Raw genomic sequence first — 19,242 nt, 5'->3', positions numbered from 1 at the left:
CTTCTGCTACAACGTCTCTGATACTGATAATTTTGCTTCTAAAGAAAGTACAGTCACAAAAGCCAACACTTCTTTTAGCAGCATTAGAGGAGCAGGGTATAGTCCTGTGTAAAGTCCTTGTAATTTTCTGACACCTTCAAATATACTAAATGTACTCAGCACTTCAGACACATACCCTGCAAACACTGAGTATGCAGTTTGCTTTCATAAACAGAAACCACAATCACAGCACAGTTCCCTGTAGAGCTGCTCATTTGTTCACACAATTATTTCACATGAGACACACATGACCTTTTACTAATGGAGCCTTACAAGGTACCCCTTATGAGCATTTCAATATACATATTACGAAAACCCTTCAAGAAATTTTCTTCAATTTAGGGAAAAAAAAAAAAAAAAAAAAAAAAAAAAAAAAAAAAAAAAAACTACTCTTTATACAGGCTAACCACAGCTTTATTCTGTTAATTTCAACAAAATGTATTGAAAAGGCTTAAAACTCACCGATAAAACAAAAAATGTAACTGCAAGCAAGCTGAGTTGATCTGCTTCTAACTGTGTTCCCACAGGGAACCTAAAATTTTATCAGTGATTGGAAAGGAACACTTACACTGATGATGTTTGCAGCTCTCCCAAATACTCACGCAACGGTAAATAATTAGGAGGTCAAGTCAAGGAACCAAGCAAACTAGATCATTTAGTACACTGGCCAGAAGCAAAACATCTTTTCTACATTCAACTGGAAAATTCCTTGCTTATAAGCAAAGAATACCCTTAGGTAAAAGGATGATACACTTTACCCTAGGAAGCAGTGACTTTGCAAAGGATTTGGGGGTATTACTGGTAGGTAAAGCTACCCCCTTTAAAAAAACACCTTGGAGATCATTTTCTCACTTTTATGTTTTCTTAAGAATCCTGCTAAGGTAAAGGACTCGGTAGGGGTCACTATAAGGAACCCTGTTCACTTTAGTACCTGGAAGTGAAAAATCCAGGATGATCTATCATTCTACAACCAGTTTTGGAAGGGATGTATGCTAAAGTGAATTAAAACATTCAAGCATATCTGTTGGAGTAACAATGTCAAACAGGTAAGCAACAAGAGCAAATCACTTACAATTCAAAACAAATGCCAAACCACTGAGCCTTAGAATTCATTGTAAGGTATTGCCCGTGTATGAGCACTAATTCCATGCTAGTGTTAGGTCAGAGGTTGGACTCGATGATCTTGAGGTCTCTTCCAATCTAGAAATTCTGTGTGTGTGATTCTGTGTGTGTGATCTCTTCTTACACCATAGTTAACTTTATTGCCCTGTAGAACTGAGTGGCTGTAGATTTATTTGTTTGGAACTTACTGGTGACTCAGATATTGCTGCAACCTTTAAAGAATTCTTGATGGAGCTGAGCTCCCACATGTGTAAGTTTATGATGTGCATGCCACAACATCCCCTCGTGATCTTGTACAGGTTTTTAAGTACAGCTTTCCGGAGAAGAATGTACACCCAGGGATCTAAAATCTGATTCCATGTTGCCATTCGGAGAGCGAAAAGTATTGTTTCACAGGTCTCCTTTGAACGACTTGCATTTATCCCAATTCTGGCCATTGTCACCTGAAAATGGAACATTTTAAAATTATATTAAAAAAAATAAAATAAAAAAATACATCAAGTGAGCATGCAAATAAGTGAAATAATTTCAACATTATCTCTAATATTCACGCCTTAATAAGACTGATCCAGGGCTGGGTTTTTTCAAGGATAGAGGCCACTGTTAGATCAGGACGTTTTTACAAATGGTATTTACTTTTTCACATTTTCCAAGCCTGCATAAAGAATGCAGCACCTTGATTTTATCAAGAAGATTCATACATTTTAAGCTGCAACATAACAAATTTTATTTACACCAGAGAAATACGAGGTTCAGAGGTTTCTAGGAAAATTTAAGCCATGGTGACAAAGACTACCAATAACCCTCTTCTTCCAATGGAGCTACTGAGGGTCTCATTCACCTGTAGAGGCAAAGAAAATGCTGCAACACACGGACAGACATCCACCACCCCTTTAGTTTCCCAGTCCAGCTCAGCAGGATTACTTGTGGCGGAGGATACCCAACAGCTACACCAGCCAAGTACAGCTCTGTAAGCCATGTCTGGCACCCACCTTTGCAGGGCTGCAGCCTGATCTTTGAAACACCAGCCCTACACACAATACTGGGGCTCCTGCCCCACAGAGACCTCTTTTGTAGACTTGCCACCACTGAGGTTTTGTAACCTGAGTTCATGCATGAAGAAAGCCTGACTGTGCAATGCCAGGAATCTGCCAGACAATGGTAAATTATCTCTCTCTATTATTAATGTTAAAAGCACAAGAAGACTTTTTTGGTAGAAAGATGAAACGCTGTGAGGCTTTCAGTTCCAAAGCATTTAAAGTGATACAGTTAAGTAACTAAGAAATTAGATATTTTACAACTGATGTTATGAGTATACTGATTTATTGTGTGACAAGAGGTAGGGCCAGTCTGTACAAGTGCAGAATACTATTTTCCCAAAGAAACACCGTAGGGAAAAAAAATGAATGAAGAGATAAAGAGAAAAAAATATTGCTTAGTTGTTTTTTTTTGCTAAGCAAACCTATTTTTACTTCTTTAAAATGATTCTCTAGGTCCTGTTTGTAGCTTGCAGGTTACCACATCTAGGTATAAACTTCCATAGGGGAGTAGAGTGAATGCATAAAAGACTGTACTTAGTTAAGGATTTGGTTAAGCATTTCTATATGGACATCTGTCATGGCAGAGAAGAGAGCCCACAGAATATTTCTAGGGAAGCTGGTAAGACTGGCAGAGGCACAGCTGGGAACCGGTGCGAGGAGGAGGAGGAATGTCTGAGCACCATGCCAACACAAACAGCTACAAGTCAGTTCCCTGAATCTGCTTTTCACCCCACAACCATTGGGTGCATTCCTCTCTGACATCAGCAGACCACCCAAACTTGGACAACTCCTTTGGCTTCTGCACAGGATGCTTTCTCAGGACAGTCCTGCATTTTATTTATTAGAGGTCCAATACCACAAAGCAAACTCAGACGGAGTACTCCTTTCTCATGAAAGTAGGACTGGGCAGCAAATAACAGCACAACAGGGTTCAGACCAACATCCTCATCTGATATATTGGATGCTTGGTTTAATACAGATATCTAGCTTCCTAATCTGCTGCTTGATGTTTCTGTGGGTACTTCAAAATTCCATTTGTTCTTCTTCTCTTGCATTCTGCAAACTTAATAACTGCCAAATCCAAATGAATTAGAATTCATTTGGAATTAATTTCAGTGCCTGGAAGAGGAAGCAGCAGAAGTGGCCATTTAAGAGTAGCTCCATCTGCAATTTGAAAAACTATCGTCGTCTTACATGTTTTCTAGGAAACTTGAGAGATTCCTTTCTATTTAGTATTTGTCACCTCTAAATGAATCTATTCATTTTCTGTTCAACTTGATTATGTATTACCTTAAAGTGCTATCTAATGATAAGATAATTTGATACATAATTTTATGGATTCTGATAAGTGGATAAGCTTCATCCAGGACATTTAAGTCACTTCTTGTGAATACTGGATGTGCACAAAACAATGTATTTGAGTACATGTAGAAAATAGAAACTACAGCTTATTTACATAGCTAATGATTAAGCAAGTCAGCTGTGAATCCCAGTACTGGAAGTATTGAGATAAAATGTTAAAAAAAATTGTTTCATACAGTAAGTTTTTTCTAAAATTATTTGGGAGTGTAATTCAGAAATTGGAAACTGTTTCCTTTTTTATTTCTATCACTAAAATCAATAGAAAATATTATCCCAACTTTTTAAGTTCTGTGAGGCTGACATTTCTATATAGGCCTGGAATAAGACAGAGAATCTCAGTCAAGCTCCAAGCATGGGTGATTCCTAAGTATTTTTATCCTAAAACACTTGTGCCAGAGCAGCAGCAGTGACAGAGATGTCACCATCACATCATCTCTGGCTATGAAGTGAAATAGCTTTTCTGTTCCTCCAAGCAACTTGCACTGTCCTGGGAGCTCCTCCACATCTGAGACAACACATAAGACTCCAGTCAAATAAAGCCGACTGCACACAAAGAGAGGAGAAAGAGGGGAACATGTCTTGCTACAGCAGCTTTTCTAAAAAAACATCTGATGATTTGTAGAACAAACCCTAAACTCTAGCTGAAGAGGGTTAGAATGAAGCAAGGTCAATATAAATTATTTATATCACACTTTCATATTCATCATTATTTAATTTCACTTTCAAGTCATTTTAAAACTATGAATGATAAAAAGGCTTAATACACTACCATCTCTTTAAAGTGTTTCACTGAATCAAAACATTCAGACAGTCTGTATTTGCTCCCTGGGTGCGAGAAATTTGTTACTGAACTGGCACAAGTCACCAGCTCAGGAATGGGAACCAGAGCTTGCTGCAATGCTAAGCCAATTTATGAGAGCAGGACCTCCTCTGAAGGCACAGAAATGTATTATTTCTTCTTATTTGACTAATACCACTCAATAATTAGTTCAAAGTGGAGAAACCAATTCAAATAATGATGTGCTTTTCTCCTTTTCTGCAGGTCCATCAGGTTAGTATGATTAAGGAATTGTGTTGTTTGTAGACAGCAGTACACAAGTGGGAAGAAGGAAGAGGCACAACAGGATAGCATCACATCTGGTTGCCTTTGATCTCTACAGCTGACTGTAATATCCATGCAGATCCAGCAGCATGACTCAAAAAGTTAATCCTGTGATGGTAAATAATAAATGTAACTCATGACATTTTCTAACATATTTAGAACTGTAAAAATCCAAATAGCGTTTTGCTGAGTTATACAATGTTTATAAGAATACAGCTGTAATACTTCTCCCTGGCTTATGGAAAAAAAAAAAAAAAAAAAGAAAAAAAAAAAAGTATCACATGATATAACCAATACAATTCAAAAACTTTCTTCAGGAAAGTAACAATGAAAGCATCAGTGAAACACATTGACTTTTTAAACCAAGGCCAGCTTGTAAGATACAAAGTTACTCTGATTCATGTTGGTCTTTGCTAGTTTAAGGTAAGACCTGAGAATTCCCTATCCCTATAAATAAATATAAAGAAGTCCAAATTTGTGTCAGGCAAGGACTTGACATTAAACTTCTCCATTCTTTTTTTTTTTAACCTCTTAGGTTTCACTAAAACCAAAGCTTACTTTGCAGGTTCCAAAAAGTCAGATGGAAAAGTTTTAAAAACATTTTGAAATCATTGACTTCTACAACTGCATCTACCATCAGAGAACTGTCACTTCCCTTAGAGACAGAGCTCAGTGCAACAAACTTAAAAAAAAAAATAATAACTCCAGTGTTTCACACCACTCTCCAAATATAAACAGAATGTCTTTAATTTCCCTTCCAATTGGATTTCAATTAGATGAGAACAACTAACAAACTAAATGGCAGTGTTGCTTAGTCACATTCCTGTTAATACTCAAGGACAGCCAGTCAAAACAAGAAGCAGACTTTAAAGCTAGTTAGGAAATAAGGCAAAGTGTAGAACTACTTTGATGCACTTCAGCTCATAAGCTCTAAATCCATGTTCTATCCTTGACTTCAGGAAATTGGATAAAAAACCATCACCAAGAGATTGATACGGAAAGCAGAGCAGACAGGCAATTCTTGTTATTTGCAAACAAATATCAGAAATTCTCTTCCTCTGTAGGTCAACCTCTAGTCTCCATTTCTCTGTGGGAACCTTGCAGACCCTCCTAAACCTCTTCCTCTTTCTTTGGATTCCAGTTAAAGCATTTCTGAGAATTTCCATCAATGTAGGGAAGTCCATTTTTTTTCCCAGTATTTGCAGAGTACTTTTATCACTGCCATCAATGCCTATGTTGAACCCAGATGTGCACGTCCCCTTCTCCTAAACCACACAGGTGGTATTCTGACTGTGTTCCTCTCCATGGATACAAAAGCATATTTAATTTTGTATTTAATTATAACAAAATAAAAATAGTAAATAATAATAATTTTGAACTTCCAGAAGTTTTTGGAACTTCCATTATTCATACATGCACACATGCACTGTGGATGTTTGCTATCCAGAAGCTCAGCTCCATCTGACTTTGCTCTATAATCACTCCTTGCTGAAGACATTCAGTTCTTCTGGGCTTTCCACTCTCCTCAATCAGGCTCAGGTCTGCAGACTTACAAGTTTATCACATTCTATTACTGTGCCATTAGAGTCAGTGGGATAATTTCTCCATCTGTGTTTTTACAGCAGTATGACAATATAATTTCTGAGTAAACATTTGGAAACATCATTTGAAATGAGATTTTTATGTATGCAAGACTTTATCAAAATTACTGAACAAAATATAAAGTGCCATGACATTATACTCACTCTTTATATTTTATTAACTGCCTTTGGCATGATCATGTCCTATATAAGGCAAAAATGCAATTATGAAGTAAGCTTCATAAAAAGAAGGATTTTGGTGTGCACAAGCTAGAAAGCATTAACTGAAATTTGAGCTTTTATATTCTGACAACTTTTCCTTTGGAGGCTGCATCTGTTTTACAGTAATATATATTCAGCTTGGGCTCGAACAAAAGATTCCAGGCCACTTCTTCGTTTCTCCAAAAGAATCCAGATAATTTCAATCTGGGATTGATGGTTCTTTTTCCTTCTCTCCTTTCCTCCTCCTCAAAATTACAAATATTTTGCTTCAACTAGCTGACAATGTAATTACTCTAGCAGCTTAATTGATTAACTTATCTGAACAGAGAGAACAATGAATATGGATAGGGAAAAGTTTAGCACTGAAAAGAATAAATGAAATAATGAAAATTATGAATATATTATTATTATATTAAATAATAATTGAATAATAATTTAATAATAATTTTGTTATTATTAAAATAATGAAAAATGAAATTTCACTTCATAATGAAAAGACATAGTATCCATATCAAAGTCAAATAAACAAGCTGTTTCTTAAGCTGCATATTTTAAAGCTACAAAAAAGCCTGCCTCCATAGGGCAAATAATGTATCGCTGCCTAACAAGACATATAACAAAAATCTCTTGCACAGAAAATACATTTTACAGATAAAATGAAAATATTCTTTACTCAGTAACACTGGAACTTTACAGGACAACTGCTATGTCTTCTGGGACCAGAAAACAATAGAGTATTTCTAATAAAGACCATCCTGAGGGGAAAAAAAATCTAACAAAATAAGTATTTAGAGTAAAGACTATATGTATTCAAAATCCAGCCATTATTCCATTAGGGTCAATTGGGAAAAGCTTCAAAGCCAGGAACTAGCATATCACTTCTTTTGTACTCTCTGCTTTTTCAGGTTTTCACATGCATTTGGAAAATAATCACATTTTTATTGGTTAAATAAATATTCTGTTTTGGAAGGAAGGAAGGAAGAATGACAACACTTAATATTGTGGAGGAGGGAGAGAGTTGTGTAAATACAGAAAAATGAGACAGTATACAACCTATAGGAGGAAAAAAGAGCTGCAGAGATTCACAATTATAGAATGAATTCAGCATTTAACTACTGTAATGCACAGGATCAAATCCATGGCTTAGAAGCGGACTGACGTTTCCAACATTACTACACTGTTACTTTTGTCTAACAATCCAAGAATTAGGCTGAATTCTCCAAGGATTCCTTGGACTCATCACTCCATGGTTTCAGAGGAATGGCATATACACACAGGCTTTCAAGGCAAATACCACTAAAACAAAAGATATCCATACATACTAGAAGCATGATAAGAAGGGATTCCACAGTGAGTCAGTCACACCACACAGTGGCCTCTTCACCTCTTCTAGAGCTCAGACATGCAGTGGCATTGAAGTGTCATTATGCCTGCAATACCTCAAGTAATGACAAATCTAAGAAAGAAATGAACTTGTCTACCAGTTAAGTTAGACCTTCAGGTTAATAGTCTGAGAAATCACAGAGCTGATTACACAGGTGTTGGGGAAAAGAAAGAAAAAAAAATGTTAACTTGTAATTATATTTTATGCATGTTTATGTTTACGATACGTACAGCATATCCAGTGGAGAAAAAATAGATCTTTTTAAATACAGACTGGAGTACTTGTTGTTTAATGGCTTGTACTATCTGATTTGCAATATTTGCAGATCTGGCTGGAGGCAAAAGAAGATGTGATATGTTCCCTTATTCCTACAAAAAAATATGTAACTTTACTAAAGCAACTTATTCTATATACATGTATCACTCTGTAGAAGTGCACTGACAAGCTATGAACTGAAATATCAGTGCTAATGAATTAGTATTACATTTACCATGTTGGAAAGTTTAATTTTGAATATTTTTATTTTTACTTTTGGCAAATAAATTATAAGGGATTTCTGTGCAGTTGGATGACCTTTAAGGTGGAGATAGAAGAAAAAAAATCTAATCTCCATTTAAGAGTGATTTATTTCTCACTACTTCTGCAAACCCATGCTCCTGGTAAACATACATGACTATTAAGTACATTCATTTATATTTCTAACACACTAATATATTGCAAACCCTAAAACAAATTGCTATCACTTATATGGACCCTTACCTACTTCCTGCTTCATCTCCTTGTTTTAACACCATTCTGCACACTGGGGAAGATGGGAATGCAGCTGTCCACATCCCCACTGGAGCAACAGTCTTCCTCCCCACATCCTCACATCTTAATGTTGGTCATAACTTGGGTGCTGAGGTTGGTCACAGGCAGACTTGCTACATCCTTTACATCCTCACTCCCGTAACTTCGGGTTGGCCATGCCGCACAGGCACAGTGAGCTAGCATGTGGTTCAAGCCACCTGAGACAGCTGGCAGCACGTGGGACTGGGATGGCAAGCAGCTGGAGATCAGTCATTAACTTCTGGTTCTCCAGTGACAAATTCTTAGTGTCTGGGAATCTACTAGTGAGGCCCTATTTTCTTTAAAAACTGTTTTGGACATATTTCACAGCATCTGAAGCTTCAGCTTCTTGCAGGCAATCATGCAGAAACAGCTCCAGTGCTGTTGAAACCTGTGCTTTGGCACACACAGCTCTTCATGGGGTTCATAAAAAAGAGGCACTAAGAAAGAGCTTAGAGCTGCTCTCCACTCCTCTCCTGCTCTGTTTGCAAAAGATAAATAGGAATCCTTCAGCAGGAGGCAGTGCTTTACCTCCAAGACAGCTCAGGTTCATTCACCTCATCAGCAGTTTCACCTCATTCAATAGGAGAATAAATCCAAAAGAATGAACTGCAATTCCTCAAACCTCACTGTAACTACTGGTGTAAATGATTTTGGCAGTGTTCTGCTACCTGACCATTACGATATGCAAGATTCACAGATCCCAACATGGTATTGTGCTCCTGTTCTGTGAACTGTAGGCACTATACACGCACACACCTTCCTTCCTCAGGGAGTTTATAACCTAAGTAACCAGCTGTAATTTAGCTATTTCTGAATATTTAAATGTAAAATTTAAGTCTTAAGAGCAGGCGAAACAAGAATGAAAAGACCTGAATTAGAATTGCTCTATTTTCAAGCTAAACAGCCTATTTCCCAGAAGTGGATCCGAACAACGCATTCTCTCAGACATCAACAGGTTCTGTATTACTACTGAGTTTGCAGAAGTAGTGAGTGGGTTTGCAGACATAGTGAGAAATAAATCACTCTTAAATGGAGATTTTTTTTTCTTCCATCTCCACCTTAAAGGTCATTCAGCTGCACAGAAATCCCTTATATCCCAATATTATATCCCAATAACTTATGCTAGAAAGCATATATAATCACCATGAAGAACTTTACATCTTGAATTAACGCCATAATAACACAACAAATATCTCACAAATACAAGAATGTATATTGGACACTGAAGTCTGTCCTGTTAAACCTGGTGAGTACAGAAAAGTTTCTGGAGTTTTTCCATGTGAGTGTATTTGTCCCAGAGACTTTTCAGCAACAAGTTTACCATTTAAAGGCTTCTGATAGTCAGGAGAAAGACCTTTCCTAAAATAACAATCCAAAAATGGTTATGCAGTGTATGATATTTTCCAAAAACGGTTATGCAGTGCACGATATTTTCAAGCAAGAAAGGCCTGAATAAGTGTCATACCTAAGAAACAGAAAGAATCCACTCATATCAAACAAAACTGGAAAGTATCTCAGATTGACTTATTTTTCAGTATCAATCACAGCATCTGAAAATTTTTGTAATTGAATAAAGAAGGGGAGATTAGGAATAGTAATTTGGCTGAGGTTTTCAGAATTTTATTTTTGAGATGGCAACTTGCAAATTAAAAAAAATAAACATCTGTGATAGTCACTGACATCTATCTGGAATTAAATGTTCCCATTTTAAACTTCATGGTTTAATACTGTATACATAATATGAATTTAAAAATCAAGCGGCAAGCAATTTTGAAAGCAAAACAGTACCCCGTTGTTTTGAAAATGCAATGTTTTCACACAGTTGGAATCCTGCCTTCTGTATTTTATCTCTCCAAAGCAAATCAACCTCATTGCATTCTGATGGCATTGCATTTTCAGAAGAAGGCTTTACATAAGTCTTTCTAAACAGCACAAGTAAACATAAATAACAAAAACTATAATTATGCTTCTCCAAAAGTCTCTAGTAAAGGACAATCTGTCAGCCTCAGCTCTTCTTCCTTTCCTCATTCCCATCCCTACCACAGGACAATATGCTGTCTACTTTCCTTTTCTTCTCCAGAACTTCTTTATTGTTGAGAGAATATTTCAGCAGCTCAACTCCCTGACTTCTGCGAGAAGGAGGTAAACATTTATATTTGCATTACAAACATAGCCACATTTAATACATTTTCTAAGTGTCTATGATAAACTAAGCCTCGGCCCACAGTTAAAAACATTTTTAAAAAATGAATCATAATTCTCAGAAAGGCAAAGACCTTAACAGCTCTACAAACTGTAAAAGGTGAACACAGGCACAGACCAACTCTGAACACTGAAATAGTAACTTTCAAATCCAGTATCATTTATGTGGGCATACTCTTCAGTATGACGACTCTTCAGTGTTCCTTTTCCCACAATCTCATTAATCTCTAAATCAGCAATTTATTCCAGAATATATTTTGGGCCAGAATGTTTGGAATGGCACAGTAACATTTCAGCGATACAACCTTGAGTATCAGAAAGTCATTCAGAAAAACTCAAGCAAGAATAGTAATTGAACTTGCACAGTGTTAAGACATATTGAAAAATTTGGCAAGCAACTAAAACATCACAATATCAAGAAGAGTGAGAGCCCTTATCCTAGCATGTGGTATGTTTTTCCCTGAGATTGTAACTTTTACAATGGCATTCAAAGCTACAAAATTAGCTGAAAGTTTTTTAGAGTATCTCCTTCAGTCTTCAGAAACAGATGACTGAAAATTGAAAGCCTAATTTATTCTTCCAATGACCACTCTCTTTGTTCACAGTGCCTGTGCAGACACAGCAAGCTCATGGTGGCTGCAGCTTTGACCAGCAACTTATATTGCCAGTGGCTGTGTAAGACAGAGTGCCCGCACAGCAGCCACCCAGGAGATCCAGCAAGCTGTCCCATGCACAGCCAATAGGCAGGGCACGGACCTGCATCTTGGGACTTGTGTGTGCTGCTGCTTGGCCGCATTTCCCAATTATGAAAATCACCAGCCAGAGAGCACAAGAGAACTTTTATGTAAATATTTTGCTGTGGAGACGATACAATTAGAAATAACTGAAGGCAAACACACAGCATTAATAAAGCAACAAGCCTCTATAAATGATCTCCATTGTGTATATAATTACATGTAAGTATAAAGGAAATTCAAACTGACAATTTATAAGAGAATAAGGGATACTTCAAGGGTAACATAGGTATAAACTCCTACAGTAGTGTCACTGTGCATATATAGATATGACTACACATACAAAAATATTAAGATGAGATGCACAGAGGATTGCCATGTACAGCAAAGTGTCTTACACTATATGTAACTATGTGGCCTAGAATTCAGTTAGTATAAAACCTGCAACCCATCAGCCTCCTTTATCATGTATCAACCCTGAGCTTGTCTCAGGACCTGAAATACCTGGTAGAGCAACTGGGGCTGTGAGGTCAGGGTAAGGATATTGCACCAAGTGCTAATTAGCGCAGCACTGCCCTTCTTGCCTCCTCCAGCAGCATGACCACTAAGGCTGGACACCTAGGTTGGACTGATTCAAAAAAATAGAAGCTAAATGAAGCCCTACATGCACAACCACCAAGCCTCATTGCATATGACAATCTGAAGACAAGAACTCAGAACAAGTTTAGAGAAAAGCGATTAGAATAAAAAATTGGAAAGGTAAGAGATGACATGAGAAATGATGGCTAGAAATTAATCTAGGCAGTAAAAAAACAAAAAAGCAACTGACTGAGAGCTGATATAATCATATGAAATAAATAGCTGAAATCTTTAAAAAAAAAAAATAACAGGAGCAGCTATTTTTTGAGTTAGAGGGGAGGTAAAACTAGAAAGAAATGATTCAGGTAGGTGCATAGAAAAAAAGATCTTAACAAAAATAATTTAAATTTAAAGGTAATACTAATTTTCTCAGGCTATGTTCCAAACATGAAAAAGAATTTTCTCCATATCATAATTTATTCCTGTAGACAAATTCACTCTTAAATAAACCCCTCCTGTCTGTAATTACAGCAAATTCATCTTGCTTCCCCAGAAACAAAACTTAAAATGTGTTTATCCCTTGAGCCCCACAGAACTTGATGTACGAAAGTCAGAATCTGCTGATGTGAACGTAGCTCCAAAACCAAGCTGTTTCATGACAGGCCAGACATCAAAACACTGCCAAAAGATCGGATTTATAAAACAATCTGTTTCATCAGCAATGCTTGTCACAAAACACTCCAGTGCAGCTATTCACTTTGGGAATCCAAGCCCTAGGAACTACATCTATCCAACAAAATTCATGTATCCTTAGCAAAGGACTAAGACTAGCAAGGATGAAAAAACGATTGCTTACTACACAGAGAGGTTGATGTCACTATCTTCAGAACATATTTTCCTGGAATTACCCATCACAAAGCTAAATGATTTGGACTGTTAGAATAAATGTGCCTCTGTGAAACACTGACCACACGGACTATCAGAAAACTCATGAATTTCACTAGCTTTGTCAGTTTCCTGCCCCTTTCAACTCCTCAAAAGGAGATAAATGTTTCCCTGTAAAGGAAGAAACAGGTTGGTAACCTCAGCCAGCAGATCCCTCACTGTCTGCATTTAAGAATTATGGAGGAAATTAAGGAGTAACATTGACTCTGTGGACATTCCTCTTCTCACCTTGGTATTCCATTAAGGAAGGATTCCCACTCAGTGGCAGAAAACTTGAGAAAGCTGTCTGTTTTGAGATGCAAACAACACAAGAGAAAACTTCAGAAAATAAATCAGAAGGAAATCCCTGTCCAACAGGCCCAGCCAGAAATCCGCATGACCCATACAATGGGCTCCATTTCTGAAACATACTCCAGATCTCCAGGAGTCTTAAAACAGAGGTGGTGATAGATTATAATATATTTTAACATATAATATTAAATTGTATTTAAATATGAAAGTACTAAAATACCAAAACATCAAAACAAGTTCATCACCACTGAACAGGTGCAGAAGTCAAGCTCAGTTCCACACCAGACACCATAAAGGATGATTCGGGGTCTAATGTTATTTAAAGGTGATTTTAGCACAGGGCAGTGATTGAATACATAGCTCCACTTGAAAAAAATACATATAAAATAAAATGTAACAGTAAAGAAAATCTGCACTGGATTACAATATTGGATAGACTTTTGGTAGCCGTGCACATATGAAAATTGACACAACACCAGACTAGACTAAAAACAGAAGGAAAATAAACAACCCAACCCCCCGTCAGATGGCGAATCACACCAAATAAATCTAAATTTTTGTATCTGCAAACCACATGTGGCATAAACTGTATTGCCTTCCTCTGCTTTCTCTTCCAAATGTTTGTTTGATTTCTAATAGCTTTGGTTAGATTGAGGCAGTTCACTCTCAAATAAGGTTTTATTGTACATAAACAATATATGTATATAAACATATTTTATTATAGATGACTCCATTTGTAGAGAGCATGGGTAGAATTCTCAAAGATTGACACTAACTTCTAGATTTCACGTTGAGAAAAAAATCATACAAGCAAATGGATGTAAAATTAACATGAATTTAGATACTTTGAGAAATAATTGCAACTATGGATGCCTGATCATATTTCTTTCAAGAAATACTTATATAGGTATATCCTGAATAAATTATGGAATCTAAACCATTCATTTCACAAATCAAAAGCCCTGAGAGATTTCATATAAATAGGATGTGTAGATCTGGATCAGCAACCCATCATAAACTATATGCCTTAACAAATTCTAGATCTCTGCTGTAGTAGGTTCTTGGCAAAACTTTATTCCACGGAATCTGCATGCTCCACTCCTGTCCAGTAAAGCTTGCTCTGATGGCACAGTGCTTACAATTCTCTTTCTATTCAGTGATCAGAATGCTATCAAAACCAAGTAAAATTTGTAATTCAGAGACTTAGCTATGATGCATACTCTACGATCCTAATAGCTAAGAAAGGTAATACCACAAAGGACTTGCTCACTGTTGTTGCATTTCCCAGACTTTCCAAATCTATGACTAACACTTTGTTTGCTTCCTCCAAACTTTGTTTCAAGATCTAAATCCAACGTGTTGCACTGTGATTTTATTAAAGACCGTCAAGATTTAAAATATATGGTTTTATAATTAATAAAAATTGAAAGGTATAAAAAAATTGCCAAAACCAAACTGTGTAGCTACAATTCTGTGTTCCTTCAAATGTTGAACAAAATAACTCTTTTGAATGAAAAACAGCTATAGCTCTTTTGACAAACAAAGTGCAACCTTTAAGGACAATTATTTTACAGGAAAATAAATGTCAGTGGAGGATAAAATACTGTTTTGCCATGAAAAGTAAAGCCACCCCTTGAGTCACTTTTCTTGATAACCTAATCATTCTGTGGCTTGCCACAGATGAATTTCAGAGTATTGGAAGTTACTTTAAGAAAGCTCATTACATAAGTTTTCTGCACTGCTCAGATGACTTTGTTTATCCTGTGTATCCAACAGTCAGGACACTGACAAAAGCTAACGTGAATTTAAACTACGTTGTAGAGCAAGTCTAGAAAAATCAGCAGAGAAGCAGGGGCAATTCTGTCGCTGTTCAACATGAGTGACAGAGGTTTTGTGCATTTCAGAGAGGCAGACATATCCCAACACTCACCTTCACGTCCTTGGTACTGGGTTAATTGGCTACTACCTGCCAGATATACCCAATTGCTTCAGCTAAGCCATTATCAGTAGCTAATTTAGAACCAGTTCAGGTACCTCCACACTATACCATAGCCAGTCAGTAGATGAGATACAGCTGGAGCTGATTCTGATCTCAAATTTAAATTTCTATTTTTGTAAATCTGTAACTAAATTTGCTCCTCGTTCACATCAGAGGAAAACTATGGGACACTGTTTCTAGGAAACAAAATTAAGATTTAATATTACTTGTGACTTAGCCTCTCTTACTCTGGAAAAAAAAAAAAAAAAAAAAAAAAAAAAAAAAAAAAAAAACATCAAACTGCTTCAGTCAGGTTTACTAGAGTAAACAGTCATTTTTCCATACCGCCTTCATAATGCCATCATACCACAGAAGCCGTCAAATTCTTTCCCGTATCATAATCCCATTTCCTTTAACACTACTCACTGACAGAGCACATAGTATCCCGAGCAACACTTACCACTTTGGAAGAGTCACAGCATTTACCAGCAAGCAGTCCTAAGTTACAACCGGGACAGCTGAGAAAGAGCCCTAAGTGCACAGAGAAGTTTTGCCCATGATCTATCCAGATTACAAACCCAGCTTGATTAGGTCTAAACCAAATTTTTACATTAACCCACTGCCAACCCCTTTTTTTTTAACATAACTCTTAAACAAAGTTCTTAATATCCCGCTAACAGAGTGGAGGATTTTTATGTTCTGAACTGTTATCTTCTGTAACACATTTCACAAGTAGCAGTAAACTGTAATAATAACAATGAATAGACTACCATAAATAAAAAAAATTGATAGGAAGACTAAACAGAATTACCACTCCAAGATTTCACTGAATTTTTGGCCAACCTCAATATTTGCTTTAAGTTATTCTACCACCACTCTGCTACCACTGTCTGCTTCACAGCACTGGAAATAAAGCCTTCAGAGTCCCTGCACATTTTGTTTGTTCAATCTATTCTACTCTTGATCAGAAGTGATGAATAATTATTATTTTTGTTATAGATGCATAGGTACATATGTCACGGGTAATATGCTGTAAAATTAATACATTAAAATGTGAATGGATCTGTTATCGCAGCTAAAGCACCTTTAAACCTGGAGATAAAAAGTATAAGTTTTAGACAGTGATGTGCATTAAAAATTGGCAAACACATTAGGCTCTTACCAGGAATGGACTCCAGCAAATGCAAGAAACACACATTATAGCCAAGAGCTGAATGATCATTTCAAAATGATGAGATCTGCCTTGTCTTTGTTGACTTTTAAATTTGACCCTTAAGAGGGTAATTCCTGTGACAGCATTGCACAAGAATGAAATAGCAAGGGCCAGTAACCCAAGGCAAGAAAAAAGTAAGAGATAAAATCTGTCTTCCCAGTCCTCAACATGTTCTGTTTTATAGAAGCACCAGGTCCTCGATGCTTGAATTTGATAGGCTCTAAACCTAAGAATAGGCAGCAAAGCTATAAGAACAGCAAAAAGACATACCATAGTCAACATCATTTTCACATGTTTAGAAGTCATTTTTGTAGAATGAAATATTGGCTTAGTGACTCCAATGCAACGTTCAACAGCCATCACGCTGCCCAGGAAGAGCGGGCACAAACCAAAGAAAACCATGCAGATGCCAAAAACGCTACAAAGAATGTTGGACTGGTTAAATCGAATCCAGTCTTTGTCCGACGCATACACAAACACTGCAATGGCTCCGTTGATGAGGTGGCCAAAGAGATCTGTGATGACCAAGCCACTAGCAAGAAGCAAAAAGGATGCTTTTGATTTCTGTCTAAATCTCTGGTATGCTTTCATGAGAATTGCTATTGCAAGACTGTTGGACAAAATTCCCACTGTCATGAAGATTATTGAAAAGAAAACCGAAATCTTCTTCTCCGTGTGGCAGGTTGTGTTTTTTAAGATTCCAAATCCAGCCAGCCCAGGTGATTTTGAACTGTTCATGGTTAGGAGAGGAGAGGTAGTGCTCAAAACATTTCAGCAGTCTTGCAATCAAAAGGCATCTGTAATATTAAAAAAAAAAAACACACAGAGTGTAAGAGGCATGCCACTGTTCCAATGACATTTGAAACAGAAAATCCATAATGTTAGTCTGTGGTACGAATCTAATTTTCCTGTTTTCTGAGTGATATGATATATCATCATATTTTAGTGCAGCAGCCACAGGATAAAACAATTCTCTGCACACATGATACAATACAAATGTAGTTTACAGTATTTTCTGCAAGCCTATTATGCAGATAATGTATGCCATATATATAATGCACATGTACATGTAATCCGAGAAATCATCAATACATTACTGTGGTTAAACTACATATATAAAGAAACGTTTTTGTAACATACTCCTAGAATGAAAATATTTATCAACCCAACCACAGTCAAAAGTGAAATACTCCAACTAGAGTGTTATGAGATGCTAATCACACTCTGTTTTTCTTCCCTCACTGTTAAGCATTTATTTTCAAAACAATGTCCCAACATCTTCCAAGTAATTCTCCTCTCACAACTCAACGTTTTAAAGCTTTAACATAACCGGTCCTGAAGTCCCCAGCTTGCTCGCTGAATTACCAGTGTGCACCGCAGCCGACCTCTGATACCGAAGCCAATTCTGCGAGCTACTTTACGCCTTATCTCTCATCTCTACTCTCAGGACATTCCTGATGGCAAAAACTTCCCACGCAGAAAGGAGAAAAAAAAAAAAAAAAAGCAGGCGTTAGTAAGGCAGCGAAGTATCTCAGTCACTGAGCCAGTCCGACGAAGCCGGCTAAGCCCACGGCACCCGCGTCTCCGGCGTTACAGGCTGCTCAAGGGGGGTGCAGCCGGCAACCCCCCAGCCCAGCGCCTTCCTCGCCTACCTCCCCGCAGCGCCCTGCCAGCGTGGCGACACCGCTGACAGAGGTGACAGAGTGACAGCAATGACAGCGGTAACAGCGAGCCTCCCGAGCACGTGGAAGGGCTGCTCCCACCGCAGCGCCCCTTCGCCCCCAGCAGCGCCTTAAGTGCGCGGCGCCCCCGGGCGGGGCGAGCCCACCACGCCGGGCACCAGCGCCACAGGCAGCCCCGGACACCGACACCGCCTCCCCGCCGTCCCCGACACCGACTGCCGCGCACCGCTCCTACACGATCCCGGTGCCGGTGCTGATCCCGGTCCCGGTCCCAGTCTCGGTGCCGGTGCTGCCGCCCCTCACCTCCGTTCCTTGGTGCCGGCAGAGGCGCGGCGGAGCAGCGCGGTGCCCCCCGGCCCGCCGCCGCCGCCGCCGCCCGCCCGGCGCCGCCCGCCTCCCGCCCTCCCTCCGCCTCCCCTCCCGGCCTCCTTTCCCTCCTTCCCTTCCTCCCAGCAGCTCAGGGTTGCAGTTTCCCAGCCCCTCTGGGCTGCTCTGACAGCCCCTGCTCTCGTCCGGGCACCGGGAGCCCCTCGGCTCAGGCCTCACCCCTGTGAGGCTGCGACCGGCCCCCAGGTCGGAGCAGGGCAGATGGAGGAGAGCGGCCCTCCTGCGCCAGCCAGCACGGAGCAGGTGCTGCCTCGCTGTGCCCCGCTGCAGAGAGGGCTCCGGTGACGGGGACCGGGCTGCCTTGTTATGTCACAGCACCAGGGGACGAGGCCACGCGGCAAGATCACCACAGGAGGTGTTGCCAGCAGTGCTGCAGCCACAGCAGCAACAGCTCATGGGGCAACCGACTTCTGTTACCAGCGAGGTGTCCCTTCACTTTCCACACAATTCTTCCCAACCATCCCTTTCACCGGTGCACAGGGAGCTCAGGAGGGGGCAGCCCCCAGGAAGTCGGCCATGGAATGCAGATGTGCACATTACAAAACACAC

General features: G+C 38.7%; 1 protein-coding gene across 3 annotated transcripts in view; it reads right to left on the bottom strand.

Moving 5' to 3' along the window:
- Nucleotides 1-431: 431 nt before the first annotated feature.
- Nucleotides 432-19,242, bottom strand: part of PTGFR (prostaglandin F receptor) — a 52,604-nt gene continuing 33,793 nt past the window's right edge. Inside the window, exons 1-3 of one of the 3 annotated variants that reach the window (XM_032192462.1) lie at nt 18,610-18,633; nt 16,574-17,421; nt 432-1,604 (exon numbers count right to left, since the gene is read on the bottom strand). In XM_032192462.1, the coding sequence (XP_032048353.1) occupies nt 1,299-1,604; nt 16,574-17,362 (1,095 nt within the window). In that variant the 5' untranslated portion in view covers nt 17,363-17,421; nt 18,610-18,633 and the 3' untranslated portion in view covers nt 432-1,298. Of the gene's footprint in view, nt 1,605-16,573; nt 17,422-18,609; nt 18,634-19,242 lie in introns of those variants that run through there. The other 2 variants (XM_032192461.1, XM_032192463.1) reach the window with 2 other exon arrangements.

The sequence above is a fragment of the Aythya fuligula genome, chromosome 8 (assembly GCF_009819795.1).
Source record: "Aythya fuligula isolate bAytFul2 chromosome 8, bAytFul2.pri, whole genome shotgun sequence".
Lineage (NCBI taxonomy): Eukaryota > Metazoa > Chordata > Aves > Anseriformes > Anatidae > Aythya > Aythya fuligula.
This window is presented reverse-complemented; position numbering and strand designations above follow the sequence as displayed.